The 24,604-nt window shown below is 37.7% G+C and overlaps 1 protein-coding gene and 1 long non-coding RNA gene across 20 annotated transcripts in view; one reads left to right on the top strand and one right to left on the bottom strand.

Moving 5' to 3' along the window:
* Nucleotides 1-847: 847 nt before the first annotated feature.
* Nucleotides 848-7,406, bottom strand: LOC110876813. Of its 19 annotated transcripts, XR_004860490.1 has the most exons (17): nt 7,234-7,404; nt 7,088-7,158; nt 6,435-6,511; nt 6,063-6,339; nt 5,848-5,937; nt 5,669-5,735; nt 5,378-5,554; nt 4,466-4,690; nt 4,031-4,256; nt 3,827-3,868; nt 3,175-3,678; nt 2,959-3,074; nt 2,491-2,611; nt 2,069-2,298; nt 1,520-1,552; nt 1,201-1,318; nt 848-1,086 (listed from the first exon to the last, which is right to left on the bottom strand). It is a non-coding gene; the product is annotated as an uncharacterized LOC110876813 (long non-coding RNA). The 19 variants fall into 19 exon arrangements; XR_004860489.1 differs by having other exon boundaries at nt 5,663-5,735; nt 5,848-6,339; nt 7,234-7,406; XR_004860468.1 differs by having other exon boundaries at nt 2,379-2,611; nt 5,663-5,735; nt 5,848-6,339; nt 7,234-7,405.
* A 3,115-nt stretch (nt 7,407-10,521) lies between these two features.
* Nucleotides 10,522-24,604, top strand: part of LOC110930850 (calphotin-like) — a 30,102-nt gene continuing 16,019 nt past the window's right edge. Inside the window, exon 1 of the mRNA XM_035989053.1 lies at nt 10,522-11,628. Coding sequence (XP_035844946.1) covers nt 10,522-11,628 — 1,107 coding nt within the window. The remainder of the gene's footprint in view (nt 11,629-24,604) is intronic.

Raw genomic sequence — 24,604 nt, 5'->3', positions numbered from 1 at the left:
CCAGAAAAACATGCTGGCAATGCCAGCACCTAGACAGACAATGTTTTGAGGCAGCCAGAGATAGAGTACTACACTAGTAGGGAGTGTAGGGAAGTGAGGACCATAAAACTGCGTCACTAGGTGATAGTTAGTGCCGGGAAGTGCCTAAAACACACTTTAAATGCAGAATTCTGCACTAAATAACGAAATTCAGCATTTAATGATGCTAGTAATGTGCTAAAACTTGACAAACTGGTCCTAGATACTTTCCAAAGTGTTGGGAATAAAAAGTGTCACTAAAAGTATTATAAAAGACACCTTATGGATTAATTTAGCACTTTAACGGAACAACACCCAACCGAACAACCGGACTTTACCCGGAACACAAAAATATTGCCAAACACATTGTTTTTACTTTTCTGAGCTAGTTAGGGTCCCCGAACACCCTAACACACTATATATAATATAACACACCATAAATCACTAACTTAGCATTTGAATTCTAACTAGATCCCTAACTATATTGTTGAAACCCAACCCTATACCCCCCCCCCCTTGGCGACGGTCACCATGGGTGACCCATCCTTTGATTTCTTTCATTATTTAATTAGATTACTAGGTTATCACCCGGGATTGCTTCCCGGGATGGAGAAAGTTATTAATATACTTTTATTTATGATTAATGCATACTTAAAATGATACAAAATGTATGACATATTAATGTGTTGGCTATAGAGTTATAAAGTTGCTCTGCCATCTAAACAATTATCTATCCAAAAGAGTGTATTCTCTCTCGTTCTAACTTCGCTTACCAAATGTAGTCTTTTTTCAACATGAGCCAGGTTTTTTTTAAAAGGCCAACATAATATCATTAGAAATCTTGGGAGTAGCAAGCACCAATTGTATAGAATCCTCAAAAAAGAAACATATTACAGTACATGGAGGCAATCCATTAGCCATAGTACAATACAAACCCAAAATAAAGCGCCAAGACACAACCAAAAACTATTACAACTTATTTCGATCTATTTTTTTACCCAACGGATTGCAACGGCTTTGACTTCTTCAATCATCACTCTTGACACTGATACTCTATGTAACATATACCTAGAGAAATAGATAATAAAAAATTTTCAAGGAAATAAAATCAAACTGAAATACCTCTATAAAGTAAATAATTAGTGTCAAAAAAAGAAATCATGAAAGTAAAGTTGTACATACCTTACATGCTGGCAATAGTGATGGTATTTCAAGACGCGGTCGCTTGAATGCAGGTTAAACTAAACTTTTCTTCACTGATGATCCATATTTCCGATAGTGTCTAATATATTTTCCTTTTCTAATAAATAAAAAAAGTAAAAGACCTCAAATAAACCTTCAAAGTAGTGAAAAATGGAGTTGAACACAAACAAAGTGCAAAAGTCACTTTATGTTCATCTTAAGTAATATTATGTATATACGTATATCAAATACAATCAAAATGACTCTTCTTTTTCTTCCTTTTACAAAACTCTTGTCCTGCATCTGATTTGGTTCTTACCAATAACCTCAGCCTAGAGTCCCTTATGACTACCTGAAAATGCAACAACGTTACCTGAGTGCCACTCTATTTTTTTTTTGTTACAAACAATGACACAAAAAAATTATATCACCGAATAATTTGTGTTAAATTGTTATATATATAAGCTCTGCATGATATTAAAATTACCAATATCCCACCGACATCTCACCGGGATAACCTATATCTCAAATAATTTTGGAGAATCGAATATTTAAATGTAGAGGCCCAACTGCTATTCTTAATCGCATTCCATAAAATTTGACTACTTTAGTAAAATAAACTCAGTTTCAACAAAAGTCTTGATGTGTAATCTTGAACATGTATATGAAAAATGCATAAACTTTACGAATGTGAAATTATATATACAATCAATCACAATGCCAAATTCAAAATTTGGACTGTAGAGGTCAACATTCCATAAAGTTTGACAACTTTAGTCAAATGAACTAAGTTTCAACGTGAACCTTGATGTGAACTGTATTAATGAACACGTGACAAATGCATAAATCGACTAAAAAGAAAGCTTACGATTTTAGGGGCATAATGAAGTTCATGATTTCCCGTGGTCCATATCCATGGTTGATACACGATACTTCTCTCTGCAAACCTTCCCAATGAATCCCATCTCTTATTATCATGATTAGGATAGTTATCGGCATACGAAATGTCTCCAACGAACAACACCGCTTGCCCTTTTATAGGGTTCATTTCATAATGTGAAAGTGTGATGTTTGAATCATAACTCTGGCCCAGATCCCCTGTAGTTGAATACTATATGTTTAATGGCTTGGCGAGTAACATTTATATATCTCAGAAAAGGAAAGGAAAGCAAACTAACCAACCCATACTTGGTGACTATCGTAGAGATATAATCCGCGTGAGTCATATTATAACTGGAAAAATTGTATATATAGTCAAAATCATTAGTAATAAATCATAAGATAACTCACTTTATTTCAACTGATAAACTTTCTGAAAATCCACGCCAAATTCAGAAGTTGAAGATTTTCCTTGCTAGCCGAATCATCCAAACAATTATTCATTCTTCCAGGAACGTGACATATAGATCCCCTGAAAAAAAGATATTCACAAATATACATTAGCCTCCTCATAAAAGAAAAGCAAACTAACCAAGTCTTTTTTGTCTTCACTATTCACCACCTTGTTTTTCAATATTTCAAAGTAGTTTTTGTAAGCAGAAACCTAGGGGGATTGAAGTGATATGGATGTAGCTATAAGGTAATTAAGTTTAAAACACGTAACAGATCAGGAGAAGTAAAAACAACAAAAAAGAATTAAATGACAATTTTTAACCTTTGGATTAAAGTGTTTTTTTAACTCTAAAACTACTAACATTTATACAAGCTTAAGCAAAGAGGTGAGTATAACTCAAACGATGTAGTGGAACTGATTGTTACCTGAAGGATCATGCGCATATGCTCATTCTGCAACAGTTACCTGACATGCTACTGGAACTGTCACCCACTTTTAATCATCACTGTCCACCAGCACCACCACTCATCAGCGACATGTCCTGCCACCAAACACAAAACATAAGAAATGTCCATCGGCTTTTGTAAATAAGTATGCAATCAAGATTCAAAAGATAAAGCATAAGAGTGATTGGTCCTTACCTTCTTCGCCGAAAATTTCCATTACACTAAATCTCCACCAGGTCGCTATTAAGAACCATCGAACTTTCATGTACCATCATTCGAGCATTCGACCAACATATAGTCTGCAATATCCACACGTATCCTATAGCCGTCGCTGAAGTGGGCGTCTCTTACTGCAAAACTGGAAGCCCTAGGAATCTTCCCATCGACCGCTCTCTACGCAAAGTAATTCACCTTAGGCACCTCCAGTTTTCCAGACATTTTCTAACATGGCTAACCAAGAACTCCACATTTCCCGTCTCTAACTTCCATTTCCACATCATTGGATTGTAGCATAACCTAGTTCCTTAGCTACCCTTGCAGCTGAACCCAATCCGCAACCTTGGATGTGTTTCTTCAATCCAAGATATAAAGCTATGCTGATCGTTTTGGCGCTGTCATGTTGTAGAGGGTTGAATAGCGGAAGAAGGTCGACTAACTTCCACAAGCCACCCATGCTCTCTTTTGTTCCAGCTAGCAGTTCTTGAAACAAAAATAAAATGATTCAACTTTTTATAATCAAAGTTAGGATGTTAACCATCGAGGCTGTGTTGAACAATTGAATCACTTGGCAAGCAACTCCAATAGACTGAAGCTAATGCTTTGGAAACTTGTTGATGATCCAATGTACCTTGTTCGCGATCTCTGGTTTGTTATGTGCAGGATTGAGTATCTGCACAATGTTATCAAAATGATTCAGTAATATGAAACTGTTTTGTTTTTCTATTTCATTGAGTCTTATTCCAATGCACTGTAGCTTCATGCCACTGGTGATATGAATTTGTAAAGTGTCGCATTTTAAATTTCAGACATATTTTAAGATCAACATTTATACCTTCTCGGGTGCGCCTTTGCTAACTATATGCATTTGACCAGTTTGATATGCGCCAGAGTCGTCTTTAAGAATCCCTAAGAATTCTAAGGCCTTGTGCATGTAGAAAAATAGGCCCCTCAATTGAACCAAAGATCCGCTCACCCTATCGAAATCAATTGCACACGTTACACTGCCAACTGGTTATGTTTCTCAGTCAACTGATAGTTACACGACTTCTCTACGCAACCTGCAATTAGGAATTTCGGATGCCATGTAATAATAACAAAAATAACCCCTTGCATATATATAAAAAGTTCCACTAATATGACAATAAAAAGTGCCTATATATTAAATTAATAAACTTTATTAGTTTAACCCGAGAATAATATAAAAGTACAATTTACAAAGTAAATAAACAAAACTCAGAAGAGAATTAATTAAGTAAATTAAACCTACATTTTACTCCAAGGAGATAGTAAATATTTATGTGTAATCATATATATTTTTTTATTGTATGCCACATGATCAGGAAAAGAGCAAGCCCTCGTGACTATTCGTTTGGGTCAGCTGGTAGCTGGTAGCTGGTCACTGGTGGTGATGGTGGAAAACATGGTGCAGGTGCCATCTGCTGAAACGGAGGTGTAATCATTGTCCGGATCATTGGATTCATACTACCAGTTGCTGCAAAAGACATCACCAAAACACAAAAAAAAAAAAACATTATGACTGAACATTTGGCATTTACCCCGCTCAACCTATTCCCTAGTAGCAATTTTTTTACTTAAACCCTTGTTGGACTCGTTTGAGATAAAACAACACCCAAGTTGACCCGTTTATAAGAAAACGAGTCGAAGCTATATGATTTTATCGCGGTTGTCGCTAACATTAAAGTAATAACAATAATGATTAGAAAGAGTCTCAAAATGTAGATCTAAACAACTCCCCATCAGCTGCTAATAGAATCCACAAAACCCCACCTCAAACAGAAGCATATGTAAATGTAAGAAATTGAACAAACAGTTGTATCCTTGGCTGGTATATATTTTCTATCTCTAAAAAAATTCCAGAAAAAAATTAAAAACCTAGACCTGTTTGCTTAATTGAGCATGTGCATATTTAAAACAGGCTCAAACAATACAAGTGATAATTATCGCTATATCTCATTTAAAACAAAGTGTGTTTCGGTTCAAGCATTTCATCAAACAGCTGGTGTGCATAAAACTTTTTTCAACTTAACACGATCAATATCGACCTATGCATACTATATAAACACAAACTGCACAATCTTATCTAGTTATCTGAATGAAAAACAAAATCATCGTAGAAAATAAGCGATTTGTTATCATTAATCAGGTTAATGGTGTGTACCTGAGAAGTCAGCCAAAATAAAACAAAAATACAAAATTTGAGTGTGAAACAGAGATCAGAATTGCTGCAAGTGTCGAAGAATCGGCTGAGATGAAATGAAGCAGAATCTTTTGAAATAGTAATCGTTTTGAGGAAGCAGATTGTGAGAGTTCACAGGCTCTTGGTTGGAAACTGGAACTGTAGTTAAAACCAATAAATCTGGGTTATATATGTATTCACTAAGTCTCACAGTGCAGGTATCAACAAACAGAGCTTCATAAAAAAAACACCCAGAATTTTGCTTACCCTTACCCTTTACAGTTTTCCTAGCATCCGAGCCCTCCTCCATTCATATCAACTTCTTGGTCAAATTACCCGTCTTGTAGAAATTAACAATTTGAGAAACCATAAATAAATTATTAACATTTTACCCAAAAAAAGAGAAATATGAGGAAATGTAAATATTTAGATACGACAATGTGAAAATTTACCTTTGCAAGTATTCCACAACATGCCGTCTTTCTTTTTGCCAAAATTTTTGTCATTTTCTATGTCACCGGTTCCTTAATGCTGGTTTGTACCTTGTAATGCAATAAGCCAATAAGTATCCAACAAATTGTCCTTGAGTCTAGGAGGTTGTCCCTTGCCCAATCCGATAATCGATCAATCACAAATTACATGATGAGTGTTTGAGGTTTGAACTTACCTTATAGAGCTTCTCAAAAGAATTAGCACAACCGGGTGTCCAAAACTTAATTACGTCACCGACAATTGGTTTAAACCGATTGTTTGCGAAACAAAGAACGTGATGAAATTGAATGAATTAAACATAAGTACATAACTAAGATCAATCAAGAAAAAAAAAAACAAATTCAGAAGAGGAACTTAGGTGTAGGAGAAAAGGAAGCAAACCGGTTTAGTGCGAAGTAAGTTCCTACCGGGTCGTTTCTCGCGAACAAAATCTTTACAGAAGACATCAGTGGCTATATTGTAGACATGAAAAGCATTCATACATTTACAAAAACATCAATTACCAGTCAATAAAAAACTCAATTAAGTTTCAAGTTTAGAAATATACCTTCCATTGATCATGAGCAATTAAAGGGTCATCGGAAACAATAGCAGGAAAACAGTTGTGAAGTAACCGGCAACGAACTGTAAAAAAGACCATGAAACACTCCTTAATATGTATTAATTAAAAGACATGTCCACAAACACCTTGTCTACACTAATCTCGCAACAAAATTGCATAATTCAAACCAAAATATGAGTCCTAAGTTAAAATTATGGAAGACTAATATTACAAGAAAAGGCCAAACTAATTATTTGATTGAGATTGAAATTGATCAAACACACATTCTTGAAACCCTAATTTAAAACTTAAATTGACTAAAACCTTGTCTATTGGAACCCTAGATGACGCTAAACCACCGCCGACAAACAACTCCACCTCTATCACCGCCTTATGTGGTATCCCCAAAAAACCATCAGTTTAGGATTCAAATGGAACCGATGATTAATGGAAAAAAAAGTCGGATCTTTAATCTTCGATCCTATAACACATTCAAACAATAAAATCAAAACTGAAATCTTGTGACATTTATCTAACACACAAACCTGAATGATAAATCCAAACACATGGAGAAAATAGCAAGATACATGGAGAAATGGATGAATTCAGAGATAAACATATCCAATTCAATCAAAAAACGCTGATAAAAATCAAATTACCTTAAAGGCCTAAATCTAATAGTAACTGCTTCTTCTTTTGGATTTCAGCGATGGCCGAGATCGACTTCAAGCTTCAATTAGGTTTTATAAGAGAAAAAATCAAGAAATCGTATAATCGATTGAAGAACAGAGGTGATAAATCATACCTGGGAGTGATTCGTTGTGATTATTTAGATGAAACAGCTAAGAAGAGTAGGATATTAGGTTTTCTATAAGTTCCAATTAGATGAAGCGGCGAAGATGAGTGGGAGATTAGGGTTTTCTATAAGTTCCAAAAAAACAAAAAGGGTTTATATATGGAATCCGGATTGCATAGATGGATCAGGTCGCATAGCTCAAAATGGGATCCGCGAGCAATGTAAATATACATGTTATTTTCCCGCCAAAAAGGCATCCAAGAAGCTCTAATCTAATGCCACATCAGCCCAAATCTTCTTGTTTATTATATATAAAATAATACATGTTGGTGGATAATAAGGCATGTTACACAATGGATAATGAGGGTTAGGGGGATTATAAGTATACCTTGAGGTCCATGATCATTCTTATCTTCACCATCAAACAACACCCAACTCTCTCTCCCTCTCCCTCTTTGGTCTCGGCCGACCCCCACACCACACACCACCACCATCATTCAAACTTCTTCAATCATTCCAAGGGCATCCAAAGGTGTTAGTGATCATACAAACAAGCTTGGTGTGTTCGGAAGCTCAAGGACCTCTTTCATCTTCCTTTATCCACCACTTTTATACTCTTGAACTCCCCTAGCCTTGTGCTAGTGGTAAGCACTTAGATCCTTGCATTTTACATGTTGTTTAAGTGGTTAATGATGTTTAAAGATCAAAATGATAAGAACTCTAAAGAACCATAAACGAGTCTTGAACATTTACTAACCTTGTTATGAAGTAGTGTTAAAATGATGAAGAAATCATGTTATTCTTGTGTTGTTATGTTTGTTGATTATTATTTGTTAGTAGAAATGATATGGATCATCATATGGTCTTGCTAGATCATGATTAAAAACATGAACTAGCAAGATGAGAAAGTAAGAATGTTGTGGATGATGGAATCATCCACACATAAACTATGAACTTGAATAAATGGGTGTTTTCTTGAAAAATAAAGATCAAAGTAAGTTATAATCTTGTAGATCTAAAGATCCATGAGTGGTTATTCGAAGGAACCAAGTGAAAAGTATGGGTTTTGATAAAACTTGGATCTTACATAAACTTAACACATTTAGTGGATAAACAAGTGTAGAAACACTTGTGTAATAAGAAAATTTCACAAAGGAATATTTTTAGAAAATGTGACTAGAAGTTGTGAATATTCAAACTCTTTAAAAATAAAGTTTTTCAAGAACTAATCACATTTTGGAAGACAACAAGACTTACTAAGTGTACTAGTAAGTTACTACATGTTTTCATAAATATTCAAGTTCACGAGTTTATAGTTATGCTTGTTTTTGACTAGTTTGGTAAATAGAGGTTGTATGTTGATGATTGAGAATTGATTGAATGATTTTACAAAAGAAAATGATATGCTAGTAAGCATGGACGCCTCCATTTACAAAGGAAACTCTGGCGAAATTTTTCTAAAATTTCAACACTTAGAAAATATTTTTCTAACAAGTGTTACACATATATTTTTAACTTGGTTTTCAAAATAAACTTCGCCATGATTTTTATTACAAAAATACTAAGTGCCGGAGGTTGATTTTCGTAAACAAAATTTGATAAATATATATGTAGAATATATATTTTATACTAAGACGCTTGTGTGATTGTTTGTTTATTGTGTGAACTAGTTATATTATTTTTAGGATGAAATAATATAACTCATGTATACCATAAAATTACGACTCCAAAATAATACCAAGACTCTTACAAAATAAATATTTAAGTTACGCAAGTATTGTTGTAATACGAAACGCTAAAACGTCACTTATGTAATATTTCGAAAAAATACTTTTACACGTATATTTTTGGTAAAATATTATTTTGGAAAATTTATGAAGTAATATATAATATTTTGGGAAAAATATATATATATTTTGAATTAAGATGTTTTAAGACAAGTAATTTAAATATATTTTTTCTAAGTGGGACTTAAAATATATTTTTTTTCGGAATTACAAAGGTACATGTATAAATACCCCCCATCCTTGGGAAGGAAATACACATATAAATGCTTGAGAAGTGTGGATACGAAATAGTTGCCTGACTATTTTTCCTAAAAACAAAAGTTAAGTTAAAATAATTATTATTATTTTAACAAGTATAATATCAAAGTAATGCAACTCAAAACACTAAACCCTAAGCCAAGGCACGGCCCATTCGTCTAACAGATATTAGTACGTTGTAGGTTGCCAGGTAGCTGATCGAGTTTGAGATTGACGTTACAGGATACGCACTTCTGTGAGTTCATGTCCCCCTTTTCTCTTTACTATTTTCAGTTTTATACTTCGGGGGTGAAATACATGCGACAATTAAACATGCTACATACCAGGAACTTTTATTCATACATGAAAGGTTTATACATTCTCACTTTTACATGAACTCGCTCAACTTTTGTTGATTTTTCAAACTACATGTATTTCAGGAAATTGATGGATCTGGCGAAGTGTGTAATCGTGTCCAGCTGCGTAGGGATTAATAATGTCATCCAGGTTTAGGAGGTGTGACCCTTACCTGGACGGGTTACATGTCCTTAAACCGTGTTTTTATTCAAGTCTTCTGTGGTGTCATGTGAACACGTTTTAATCATGTCATGTTGTAACTTGTTTTATGTGTCGACATTTTAAACAATGATGTTGTGGTAACTTTAAACTCAATGAATGGATGATCTTCATGTGTTTTATATTCATATAGCATTGTTATGATTGTGCTATGGTATTAAGAAGTCATACCAATTAAACCCACGCTTCCGTAAAAGCCAGGGTGTGACAGCTTGGTATCAGAGCCTCGATCATAGCGAACTAGGATTCTTTCTCGAGTCTAGACTATGATCACTAGGGCTCTCACGAAAATATTTTTTACATTGCATACACTAAACGTCCAGATCCAGGGTACTAAACATTTTTGCAAACAAAAAGGCCCAAATACACTTTTTCAAAAAAAAAATTAATTATATTTCAGTCTTAGAGACTGAGGGAGTTTAGCCTTAGAGGCTGGGAAGGTTCAGTCTTAGAGACTGAGGGAGGTTCAGTCTTAGAGACTGAGGGATTCAATCACAGAGATTGGGGAGGTTTAGTCTTAGAGACTAGGAGGCTGGTCTTTGAGACCAGGGAGTTAGGCTAGGAAGTTCAGTCTGAGAGGCTGGGAGGGGTAGTCTGGGGAGACTAGGAGGATTACTTGTTTGTTTTATTGTGACTTACATGTTTATTTGATTTCATGTTGATATTTGTGCATATGTGTGGTTGTGTTACAGACACCATGGTTTCTTCCTCCGACACAGGAGTATCAGACACAGTGCACCCCACGGCGATTGTGTCAGACGATGAGATGCCATCCGAGGGAGACGTTTACACGTCAGACACCACGAGCACGGATGACGATGATTTTCAACCGTTCGCTCTGCCAGACATCGGAGTTGAGATTCAGCCTGCTGATGGCATTCTTGCTGGGGATCTCCCTCTTGCTGTGATCCCTGCTCCCGCTCTTCTTGCTGCTCTTCCCGTGGCGGATGTGCCACTCGATGTCGTGTCTGATGACGACATTGATCTTTTCGAGGAGGGTCCCTATGAGGACGACTATGAGGGTGGGGCCCCGATTGATGTTGATGCTGTCCTTCCTATTGCTGAGGCCCCTATAGAGGAGGCTCCTCTTGGTTCACCTGGCCCAGACTCGTTGGAGTCTGTGGCATCCGCGTCCTTTCACGACCAGGGTGTGCAGCATCACTCTCCTGACGCTGATCCCGACGTAGCGATGTCAGCTGCACCTGGTCCGTTACACAATTTTGAACTTGACCATGAGATCGATGACGATTTTGATCCAGTTTTTCCTCCTGACTTCGATCTTGATCATGAGATCGAGTTTATTCATATGGACCAGCCCTTAGAGGCGCCAGTGGCTCCCATTGATCCGTTGTTTGACATTCCTGCCGATTTTGATATGGACCTTGGTGACCCTGAGCTTGTCATGGCCCCAGAGCCTGTTGTTGCTCCTGATCCTGCACTAGAGCACGACCCTGTTCTTGATGATGCACCGGCCCTTGCACCACCCATTGTTGACCTTCCCATAGCTGCACCACCAGTGGTGGATGATCCTATTGTTGATGCACCTTTACATGATCCCGTGCCGGTATTGGTTGACCGTGCAACTTTTGCTTCTCACATTGATCCTCGTTATGCTGACACCCGTAACGGGTGGATCGAGGATGATGACGACTACCAACCGTTTGTGCTACCTGTCACTCCTCCCGTAGCACCTGTTTCCGCACCCACTGAGTTCCCATTGTTCCACCCACACACCACTGACGTCCATCGCACCGATCTTCCCATCACATTCCTCCAGGATATACCGCTACCTTGTCTAGGGAGGGTTCATCGAGCCAGCCACCTGTTTCTGTTCCACCTGTACCGCCATCATTTCCATTCATGTCCCAGTTCCCTCATACTGCACCATCATTCGTACCATCGGGCGAGCCTGACCCATACCACCCATTTCATGTGGGGTACACTACGGAGGATATACTTGCGTCGCTGCAGAAGGACGCACTGAGCCATCGTATTCAGGAGTTAGAGAGAGCTCCACGTCCGCCTTGTCACTGTCAGACCCCCTTTGTAGCACCACACACTCCCGTCCCCTTCCCCTGATTCAGATGTTCGTTTCCTTACATCTGAGCAGCAGATTGCCTATTTGCTGCGCGTCTGTCGTGCCTTAGAGGAGGACTGGATGCACATGCGTCGCTTGCTTTTCTCTCATTTTCCTCCTCCTCCTCCTCCGCCATCAGCATAGATATTTTTGGTTTGATGCAGGTAAATCATTTTGGTGAGAAAGTCGCGATTGAGCCAGCATACGAAGACATTTGAGAGACCACACTTTTTGTATATGATATGTGTAGTTTGACTTGTATTTTGAGGGTGATGTGACCCTATGATATCATTTGGATGTATGATGTACTATAAAACTTGTAAAAAACAATATGGTGGTCGTGATTAATGAAAGCTCAATGGCAACGTTCTCACTATATGCTTTGTTGAATTATTTGTTTTATATATTAACATGGGATGTTATGTGATTGATGGATGTTACTGTATATGCATATTTATTAGACTTACTATGACCTGACCAATATGATCACCTTTTAGAAGATGCCTCCACGACGCGACCCACACATGCCCACTACTGAGGCGGAACTGCAAGGGATAATTGTCGCGGCTATAGCCCAATATGCGGCCTCCCATGCAGAAACAAGCGGAAATATCTCGAACAACAACGGCAATAACAATCCACCCAATAGTAATGTTAAGTCGCTTGAGATATATTACGATACATTTGGATATTTCTAGCACGTCCGCTAATACCATTTGTAAATTCTAACGTATGTGTAGGGTGCACCTACAAGCAATTCCTCGACTGTAAGCCCGTGAATTTCGACGGCACTGGGGGTGCTGTTGCGTTTGTCAGGTGGGCTGAAAAGATAGACTCTGTCCTAAGGATGAGAAAGTGTGCTCCTGAGCAACAAGTGACCTACATCTCAGGGCTGTTTCTGGATGGTGCCCTATCGTGGTGGAATCTGCAAGTGCAAACTTTAGGAGAAGCGGCAGCCTATGCGTTATCATGGAATGAGCTGAAGGAGCTCATGAGGAGGAAGTATTGTTCGCGTGCTGAAATACAGAAGCTAGAAACTGAGTTCTGGCACCTGATAATGGAGGGTTCTAAGATTGCAGAATATGTTCAAAGGTTTCACAATTTGTCCCATGTGGTGCCGTACATGGTCACGCCCGAATTTAAACGTGTTGAGCACTTCATCTGGGGATTGGCACCCCAGATCATGAGCATGGTTACCACGTCCAAGCCTGCAACGATCACGGAAGCCATCGATCTCAGTGTGGCACTTACTGAGGAAGCTATTAGATTAAACAAGTTTTCAGTATCTGACCCGAAGAAGAAGGAGACTCATGTGGAGTTGTCTGGTGAAAACAAACGGAAATTTTCCAACTTCAAGCAAGGTACCAACAATGTGAGCAAGAAGGGTGAGTCAAGCACACCGGCCAGAGCCACAACCGGTGTCGAAAACAAAGGGAAGGGTTATAGGGCACTCTGCCCCAGTGTGATACGTGCCAGCGCCATCATTCTGGCTAGTGCAGATTGAGGAAATGCGAGTCATGTGGAAAGAACGACCACACGAAGGATACGTGTTGGGCCGGAGCTGGTGCCGGGCGTGGTGGTAATCGAGGTTATGGGAATGGAAACAGCCAACAGGGAGGAAATGGCGGAAATGGAAACCGTGGGAATTTTACAAACCAAGCTGGGAATGGAAATCGCAACCAAAACAACACTCCAGGTGGAAATGGAAATGGTAATGGTCGTGGACCGGGATGTTTCAATTGTAGGGATGTTGGGCACTTTAAGAGGGAATGCCCAAAACTGAATCAGGCTCGTGGGAGGGTGTTCAACATTGGAGCAAGGGAAGCGCGCCAGGATCCAAACGTTGTCACTGGTACGTTCCCTATAAACCAATGCTTTGCATCTGTTCTGTTTGATACTGGTGCCGATTATAGCTTTGTATCGATAGAATTTAAGAATATTCTTAGGTTAATCGCTAGTAAGTTAGATATTCCGTACATAATTGAACTGGCTAATGGAAAGCTGGTGGAAGCGAATGAAGCCATCCGAGGATGTGTAATTGAGCTAGGAGAACGCGAGTTCACTTTGGATCTACTACCAATCGAGTTGGGAAGTTTCGACGTGGTGGTAGGGATGGATTGGTTGTCAAGCAACAAAGTTGAGATTGTTTGTCACGAAAAGACCATCCGCATCCCAATAGAAGCTGGAGAGACGATCGTAGTCCATGGAAAAAGCGCGATACGCCTTTGAGAATCATTAGCTATCTGAAAGCTAGGAAGTGTTTATAGAAGGGATGTGTTGCCTTCTTGGCACACATCGTGGATAAAGAAGCTGCTGAGCCAAAGATCGAAGACATTCCAGTTGTAAAGGAATATCCTGAAGTCTTTCCAGAAGACTTGCCAGGATTACCGCCGCAAAGACAAGTCGATTTCCACATTGACTTAGTTCCAGGCGCCGCGCCTGTGGCTAAGGCACCCTACCGACTTACGCCTTCGGAGATGCAGGAGTTGTCAACGCAGCTCCAGGAGCTGTTAGACAAAGGATTCATCAGACCAAGCTTCTCGCCTTGGGGAGCTCCAGTTTTGTTTGTTAAGAAGAAGGATGGTAGCTTTCGCATGTGTATCGACTACCGAGAACTGAACAAGTTGACAATCAAGAATAGATATCCCCTGCCGAGAATTGATGATCTATTAGATCAGCTGCAAGGTTCAAGCTTCTACTCAAAGATCGATTTGCGATCAGGTTATCATTAGTTGCGAATTCAAGAGGAAAGTATTCCCAAGACTGCTTTTAGAACTCGATACGGACATTACGAGTTTCTGGTGATGCCGTTTGGGTTGACAAACGCGCCAGCCGTTTTTATGGATTTGATGAACAGAGTTTGTAAGTCGTACCTCGACAAGTTCGTGATTGTGTTCATCGATGATATTTTGATCTACTCGAAGACGAAGGATGAACACGAACAGCATTTAAGAGCAATCTTGGAGCTACTTAAAAAGGAGAAATTGTATGCCAAGTTCTCGAAGTGCGACTTCTAGTTACGCGAAGTCCAATTCCTTGGACATGTGGTTAATGGAAATGGAATCCATGTGGATCCCACAAAGATCGAAGCGATGAAGAACGGGGAAGCAACAAAGACGCCGACCGAGATTCGACAGTTCTTAGGTTTGGTTGGTTATTATCGAAGGTTCATCGAGGATTTCTCAAAAATCGCTCAACCTTTGACCTCCCTTACCCAGAAAGACAAGAAGTTCGATTGGGGAGACAAACAAGAAGAAGCGTTTCAGTTGTTGAAGAACAAGCTTTGTAATGCACCGGTCTTATCGCTACCCGAAGGAACAGACGATTTCGTGGTATATTGTGACGCTTCGCGTCAAGGTTTGGGTTGCGTGTTGATGCAGCGACAGAAAGTTATAGCATAGGCTTCTCGCCAGTTGAAGGTCCATGAGAAAAATTATACCACGCACGACTTGGAATTAGGCGTGGTGGTATTTGCGTTGAAAATCTGGCGACATTATTTGTATGGTACGCGATGCACCATCTACACTGATCATAAGAGCCTGCAACACATATTTGACCAGAAGGAGCTGAACATGAGGCAAAGACGCTGGGTAGAACTATTGAACGACTATGATTGTGAGATCAAGTATCATCCAGGGATGGCGAATGTGGTCGCCGATGCCCTAAGTCAGAAAGAAAGGATCAAGCCCATAAGGGTTAGGGCTTTGGAAATGATTGTCCAGACAGACCTCTCATTGCGCATTCATGCCGCACAGAGAGAAGCTCTCAAAGAAAGGAATATTGAGGATGAGTACCTCCGTGGGATGAAGAAGCAGTTGGTACCAAACGAGGAAGGAACTTTATGCTTCATGAAACGAATTTGGGTTCCTCTGTTTGGTGGATTGAGAAAGGTTATTTTCGATGAGGCTCACAAGTCACAGTACTCGATTCATCCAGGAGCGGATAAAATGTACCAAGACCTTAAGGATTTCTGATAAAATGTACCAAGACCTTAAGGATTTCTACTGGTGGCCTAGGATGAAAGGCGATGTTGCAGTATATGTGAGCAAATGTTTAACGTGCGCCAAGGTAAAAGTCGAATACCAAAAGCCTTCAGGTTTTCTACAGCAACCTGAAATACCCAAATGGAAATGGGAACAGATTTCAATGGATTTCATAAAGAAACTGCCAAGGACGCCCAAAGGCCATGATACGATTTGGGTAATAGTAGACCGTTTAACAAAATCTGCGCACTTGTTGCCAATCAGGGAAAAAGACAACACGAGTAAACCAGCTGAGATATACATGAGATAGATCGTTGCACGACATGGAGTGCCTCTCTCAATCATCTCCGATAGAGACGGAAGATTCATGTCAAGGATTTGGCAATCATTTCAAGAAGCATTTGGTTCTCAGTTGAATCTAAGTACAGGTTTTCTCCCGCAAACAGATGGACAGAGTGAACGAACGATTCAGACATTAGAGGACATGCTGCGAGCTTGCGTAATGGATTTAGGTGGAAGTTGGGACACTCACCTACCGTTGGTTGAATTTTTGTACAATAACAGTTATCATGCAAGTATACAAGCCGCACCGTTCGAAGCTCTTTATGGACGCAAATGTCGATCACCGATTTGTTGGGCCGACGGGGTGACAGACAACTAGTTGGTCCGGAATTGGTCCAGGAAACGACAGACAAGATTGCACAGATCCGAGAGCGCATCAAAGCGGCACGCGATCGACAAAAGTGTTACGCGGACCGAAGAAGGAAACCTTTAGAGTTTGAGGTGGGAGATATGGTTTTATTGAAGGTTTCACCCTGGAAGGGTGTGGCACGCTTTGGAAAGCGTGGGAAGTTGAATCCACGTTACATTGGCCCATTCAGAATCCTGCAACGGATTGGGCTTGTAGCATACAAGTTGGACCTACCTGCTGAATTTAATGGCGTTCATGATACGTTCCATGTATCAAACCTGAAAAAGAGTCCAACTCAAGAGACGGTTGTCATTCCTGCCGACGAAGTTCATATCGACGACACGCTCCACTTTGTTGAAGAGCCAGTTGAGGTTACTGATTGGAAGATTAACAAGACACGCCGGAGTAGTGTCAAACTCGTCAAAGTTCGATGGAATGCAAGACACGGGCCAGAATTCACGTGGGAACGTGAGGATCGTATGAAGGAGAAATACCCCCATTTATTTCCCAAGACCCCTGCAACTAGAAGCAGAACCTAAAATTTCGGGGACAAAATTTTCTTAACGGGGGGAGAATGTGACAACCCTCACATTTACAGGTATCCGTACACTTGACTAATATTTAATTTGTGCTTAATGGTTGTGCTTGATTACAACTGTGATTAAAACTGCTTTCCGTTTTCTGTTACATACATACATATGCATCACATTTCATACTGTCACTTCATTTATTTCATACAAACTTTAGTGACAAACTTGATGCACAAAGCACAGTTAGCACACTAAACGCATAACCAAGAAAAACATGCTGACAATGCCAGCACCTAGACAGACAATGTTTTGAGGCCAGTATGAGCCAGAGATAGAGTACTACATGCACTAAGTAACAAAATTCAGCATTTAATGATGCTAGTAATGTGCAAAAACTTGACAAAATGGTCCTAGATACTTTCCAAAGTGTTGGGAATAAAAAGTGTCACTAATAGTATTATAAAAGACACCTTATGGATTAATTTAGCACTTTAACGGAACAACACCCAACCGAACAACCGGACTTTACCCGGAACACAAAAATATTGCCAAACATTGTTTTTATTTTCTGAGCTAATTAGGGTCCCCGAACACCCTAACACACTATATATAATATAACACACCATAAATCACTAACTTAGCATTTAAATTCTAACTAGATCCCTAACTATATTGTTGAAACCCAATCCTATACCCCCCCTGGCGACGGTCACCATGGGTGACCCACCCATTGATTTCTTTCATTATTTAATTAGATTATGTTGGTGGATAATAAGGCATGTTACACAATGGATAATGAGGGTTAGGGGGATTATAAGTATACCTTGAGGACCATGATCATTCTTATCTTCACCATCAAACAACACCCAACTCTCTCTCCCTCTCCCTCTTTGGTCTCGGCCGACCCCCACACCACACACCACCATCATTCAAGCTTCTTCAATCATTCCAAGGGCATCCAAAGGTATTAGTGATCATACAAACAAGCTTGGTGTGTTCGGAAGCTCAAGGACCTCTTTCATCTTCCTTTATCCACCACTTTTATACTCTTGAACTCCCCTAGCCTTGTGCTAGTGGTAAGCAGTTAGATCCTTGCATTTTACATGTTGTTTAAGTGGTTAATGATGTTTAAAGATCAAAATGATAAGAACTCTAAAGAACCATAAACAAAGTCTTGAACATTTACTAACCTTGTGATGAAGTAGTGTTAAAATGATGAAGAAATCATGTTATTCTTGTGTTGTTATGCTTGTTGATTATTATTTGTTAGTAGAAATGATATGGATCATCATATGGTCTTGCTAGATCATGATTAAAAACATGAACTAGCAAGATGAGAAAGTAAGAATGTTGTGGGTGATGGAATCATCCACACATAAACTATGAACTTGAATAAATGGGTGTTTTCTTGAAAAATAAAGATCAAAGTAAGTTATAATCTTGTAGATCTAAAGATCCATGAGTGGTTTTTCGAAGGAACCAAGTGAAAAGTATGGGTTTTGATAAAACTTGGATCTTACATAAACTTAACACATTTTAGTGGATAAACAAGTGTAGAAACACTTGTGTAATAAGAAAATTTCACAAAGGAATATTTTTAGAAAATGTGACTAGAAGTTGTGAATATTCAAATTCTTGAAAATGAAGTTTTTAAAGAACTAATCACATTTTGGAAGGCAACAAGACTTACTAAGTGTACTAGTAAGTTACTACATGTTTTCATAAATATTCAAGTTCACAAGTTTATAGTTATGCTTGTTTTTGACTAGTTTGGTAAATAGAGGTTGTATGTTGATGATTGAGAATTGATTGAATGATTTTACAAAAGAAAATGATATGCTAGTAAGCATGGGCGCCTCCATTTACAAAGGAAACTTTGGCGAAATTTTTATAAAATTTCAACGCTTAGAAAATATTTTTCTAACAAGTGTTACACATATATTTTTAACTTGATTTTCAAAATAAACTTTGCCATGATTTTTATTACAAAAATACTAAGTGCCGGAGGTTGATTTTCGTAAATAAAATTTCATAAATATATATGTAGAATATATATTTTATACTAAGACGCTTGGGTGATTGTTTGTTTATTTTGTGAACTAGTTATATTATTTTTAGGATGAAATAATATAACTCATGTATACCATAAAATTACGACTCCAAAATAATACGAAGACTCTTACAAGATAAATATTTAAGTTACGCAAGTATTGTTGCAATACGAAACGCTAAAACGTCACTTATGTAAAATTTTGAAAAATACTTTTACACGTATATTTTTGGTAAAATATTATTTCGGTAAATTTATGAAGTAAAATATAATATTTTGGGAAAAATATATATATTTTGAATTAAGATGTTTTAAGACAAGTAATTTAAATATATTTTTTCTAAGTGGGACTTAAAATATATTTTTCGGAATTACAAAGGTACATGTATAAATACCCCCATCCTTGGGAAGGAAATACACATATAAATGCTTGAGAAGTGTGGATACGAAATAGTTGCCTAACTATTTTCCTAAAAACAAAAGTTAAGTTAAAATAATTATTATTATTTTAACAAGTATAATATCAAAGTAACGCAACTCAAAACACTAAACCCTAAGCCAAGGCACGGCCCATTCGTCTAATAGACATTAGTACGTTGTAGGTCGCTAGGTAGATGATCGAGTTTGAGATTGACGTTACAGGATACGCACTTCTGTGAGTTCATGTCCCCCTTTTCTCTTTACTATTTTCAGTTTTATACTTCGGGGGTGAAATACATGCGACAATTATTACAAACATTTATTTACATGGTATGGTTAGCGTAGGGAGGGTTTTTACTACTAGATCATGTGAAGGGTGGGTACAACACTTAAGGCCATTAATCCTCGTTGTTAGGACCGAGGGACACAAGAGTGATAGATCTATTTGGGTGTAGCGAGCCCACACCCGTAAGGCCGGGACGGCCCATAGAGGTGACTGTGTCTTACCGCCGAAGCCCGGTAACAAATTTGCTAGGTTTGAGTTTTCCTGCACCTTTTCACACATACTAGTGGCTTTGCAACCCATTGGTGATCTCTTTTTCCTTATTGCTACATACCAGGAACTTTTATTCATACATGAAAGGTTTATACATACTCACTTTTACATGAACTCGCTCAACTTTTGTTGATTTTTCAAACTACATGTATTTCAGGAAATTAATGGATCTGGCGAAGTGTGCAATCGTGTCCAGCTGCGTAGGGATTAATGATGTCATCCAGGTTTAGGAGGTGTGACCCTTACCTTGACGGGTTACATGTCCTTAAACCGTGTTTTTATTCAAGTCTTTTGTGGTGTCATGTGAACACGTTTTAATCATGTCATGTTGTAACTTGTTTTATGTGTCAACATTTTAAACAATGATGTTGTGGTAACTTTAAACTCAATGAATGGATGATCTTCATGTGTTTTAAATTCATATAGCATTGTTATGATTGTGCTATGGTATTAAGAAGTCACACCAATTAAAATTTAAACCCACACTTCCGCAAAAGCCAGGGTGTGACAGATGGTTTGAATGATTTTTGGAAAAGAAAGTGATATGCTTATTAGCATGGACACCTCCATTTACAAAGGAAACTATGACGAAATTTTCTAAAAATTTTAACACTTAGAAAATATTTTCTATACAAGTGTTTACTAGTGTATTTTAAACTATGTTTTCTAATATAAACTTCGCCATAATTTTTGTTAAAAAAAACAAAGTATCGGAGGTTGGTTTTTATAAATAAAAATGGACAAATATATATTTAGAATATATATATTTATTAATAAAACGCTTGTGTGCATACTTGTTTGCTATATGAAACAGTTATATTATTTTAGGGTAAAATAATATAATTTAACAAATTACCATGGAAATTACAACCCCAAGATAATACCAAAAATCTCACGGAATAAATATTTAAGTTACCCACTCGATATTGTGAAACTGAACGCAAAAACGTAACTTATGAAATATTCCGGAAAATACTTTTACAAATATATTTTTGGTAAATATTGTTTTGGAAACAAGAAGTGAAAATATATTATTTTTGGGAAAAATATATATTTTGGAATACATTATTTTTTTTTACAAATAGGTTATATATTATCTGTGAAACCCCTCACAATTACAGGCATCCGTATAATTAATTAATATTAAATTTGTGCTTAATGACTGTGCATGGTTACAACTGTTGATTAAACTGCTTACTGATTTCTGTTACATACATACATATGCATCACATTCATACTGTCACTCCATTTATTACATACAAACCTTAGTGACAAACTTGATGCACAAAGCACAGTTAGCACAGTGAGCGGATAGCCGAGAGAACATGCTGACAATGCCAGCACATAGACAGACAATGTTTTTGAGGCCAGTATGAGCCCGAGACGGGGTGCTACACTAGTAAGGAGTGTAGGGAAGTGAGGACCATAAAACTGCGTCACTAGGTGATAGTCAAAGTGCCGGGAAGTGCCTAAAACACACTCTAAATGCAGAATTCTGCATCTACTAACAAAATTCAGCATTTAAATGTGCTGGTAATGTGCAAAAACTTGACAAATTGGTCCTGTATACTTTCTTAAGTGTCCGGAATTAAAAGTGTCACTAAAAGTCATATAAAAGACACCTTACGGATTAATTAAGCACTTTAATGGAACAGTATCAAAGCGAACAACAGGACACTACCCGGAACCCAAAAATATTGTCAAGTACATTGTTTCACTTTTACTAAGCTAGTTATGGTCCCCGAACACCCTAACACACTATATATTTCATAACACTCATAAACCACTAACTAAACCTTTGATTTCCAACCAAGATCACTAACTATTTAGTTGAAACCCAACCCTATACCCCCCCTGGCGACGGTCACCATGGGTGGCCTACCCATGGATTTGTTTCAATATTTAATATGATCATGTTGCTAGTTTAGGGGCATATTACACATAAGACAATAGCATGTTGGAGTTTATAAGTATTAACCCCAAGTCCACCCTCCTCTCACTTCACAACACATAACACACTTCAAACTCACGCTCTTCTCTCCCTCTTGCTCGACCGAGAGCACCACCACCATTATCATCATCTTCATGTCCAAATCATCCAATCTCTAGTGATCCTAGGGTGCTACAAGGTGTACAACGAAGCTTGGTGTTCTCGGAAGCTCAAGGACCTTCTCTATTTGCTAATAACCACCTCATTTCTACTCTTGATCTTCCCTAGCTTAAAAGCTAGTAGTAAGTCTCTTGAATCTTCATTTACTTCATGTCTAGAGTGGTTAATAGTTAAAGTATGATGAAATCTCAAGAAACACTAAAGATCATAAACAAAGTCTTGAACATAAAGTAACATGATGATGAAATAAGAGGAAAACTTGATGAAATAAAGTTGTTATGAAGTTGTTTTGGTTTTGTTGTTGATGTTTTGATGATTACTAGCAATATGATGTTTGATCATCATATGAAGCTTGTTAAGTTAAGATTAAAAACATGACTTAACAAGTTAGAAATGATTATGTGTACATAAAATGATCATCTTCTTGTTAAAGCATGAACTTGGGAATAAAAGTGATTTTCTTAGAAAATAATAAACCTAGTGGACTAGTAAACTTGTAAACTCAAGACTTGTGTATGAGTTATTTTAGAAAACTAAGTTTAAAAGGCGGTTTTTGAAAAAGTATGATTCTTACATATACTTACACCATCTTTGAAATAAACTAAGTATATGGATGCTAGTGAAGCATGAAAATATTGAAAATGGATATTTTTGTAAAATAAGTTCACTAGTTGTGAACATCTAAAAATCCCAAGAACGAGAGTCTTACAAAAATAAACACATTTTGGAGGGTAACTAAACCCACTAAACACCCCACTAAGTTACTACGCGTTTTTATGAAAAACCAAGTTCATGTCGTCATGGAAATTGCATAGTTTATGCACTTGACTAGGGTAATATTGCTTAGTAACTTGTTATTGATTGATTGGATGAATTTTTAAAAAGAAAATGATATGCTATGAGCATGGACACCTCCATTTACAAAGGAAACTCTGGCGAAATTTTCTAAAAATCGGACACTTAGAAAATATTCTTCTAACAAGTGTTTACGAATATATTTTTAACTTTCTTTTCAAAATAAACTTCGCCATAATTTTTATTACAAAAATACCAAGTATCGCAGGTTGATTTCCGTAAATAAATTTTGATAAATATATATTTAGAATATATATGTAGAATCGTTTGTCGACCTGTTTGAGTCGTTCAGAGAAGTTCGTATCCGAATTAAGAGGCGGAAACTAATAATTCGGTGCAATTGAAGCTGTATTCACTTTAATATTGCTGTTGTATTGATATCTTGAAAGATTACACGATCAGACAGCACTTCGGCAGAGTACCGGAACAATACACCATCAACTATATGTTTTGGATCGCTCTACCAACCTATATATAGAGTATCTGGGTCGCTTATATGGCATGTACATAAAGGCGGTCCACATAGTGCCATATAAGCGATCCTAAACTAGTACACATGAGCGATCCTGACTAATCTTGACATAAAAGCGGTCCTAGAACTTGTATCTATAAGCGATCCTATACAAATCACTAATTCTAGGATTTCATGTCATTTTTAATCTGATCAAACTTCAAGACTTGATGGAAGACGTAGTCAGCAGACGTAGGTGCACCAACAGACTCCCCTTCGGATGTTGACGGAGTCTTCATAATTGTCTTCATAGATCATTCTAGTCTGAATTTGCACATGTCTATCTACAATCTTCATCAGTCCATAATCTGCCTCTGAAATATCTGTCATTCCAAGAATCTTCGTTCTCTATCTCCATTATCAACAAACTCTTCTCTCTTGAATGTTAACACGGTGTCTTCAGACTCCCCCTCTCACACAGCTGGGATCGTAGTCTGGAATTCAATCTTTCACTGTTTCTGAGATCGTAATCAGGCTCCTGTCAGGTTCAAGATCGTAACCTGGCCCTTTAATACCTGCATAATCTCTGCCCATCCATAAGTTTCTACAAAGATTAAAACCTCTCAACAAATTAGAAACTATGTTGAACCAATACAGTAATGATTTTGCATTCAAGAAATAATTACTGGTTCTTATCAAAACAACTTTACCAACTATACACAAACACTCCCCCAAACCAGTTCTTCAAGTTTAGCACTTTGAATTTCGAAAATCAGCATCTCAACACCAGTTGTCGAAAATATTTTTGATTTTTCAAAAAGTTATGCTAAAACACACTAAAAATCTTTTTGGATTTTTTAATAAAAGTAAATGCAGAAATGAAATATTTACAGACAATATTTTTGTGAGTTTGTGCAAGAGGATCATATCAGTTTTGAAGCATATCACAAACACTGTTAAGCTTGATTACATGATAAGTTCTAAACAATTTACCTAGATTGTCAGTATGTTTGTCCACTTAAATTTTCAACACAAATTTCAGTCGATTCGAGATACG

This window comes from Helianthus annuus, chromosome 1 (assembly GCF_002127325.2).
Source record: "Helianthus annuus cultivar XRQ/B chromosome 1, HanXRQr2.0-SUNRISE, whole genome shotgun sequence".
In the NCBI taxonomy this organism is placed as follows: Eukaryota; Viridiplantae; Streptophyta; class Magnoliopsida; order Asterales; family Asteraceae; genus Helianthus; species Helianthus annuus.
Note: the sequence above shows the minus strand (reverse complement) of the source record. Positions and strands in the feature narration are given on the sequence as shown.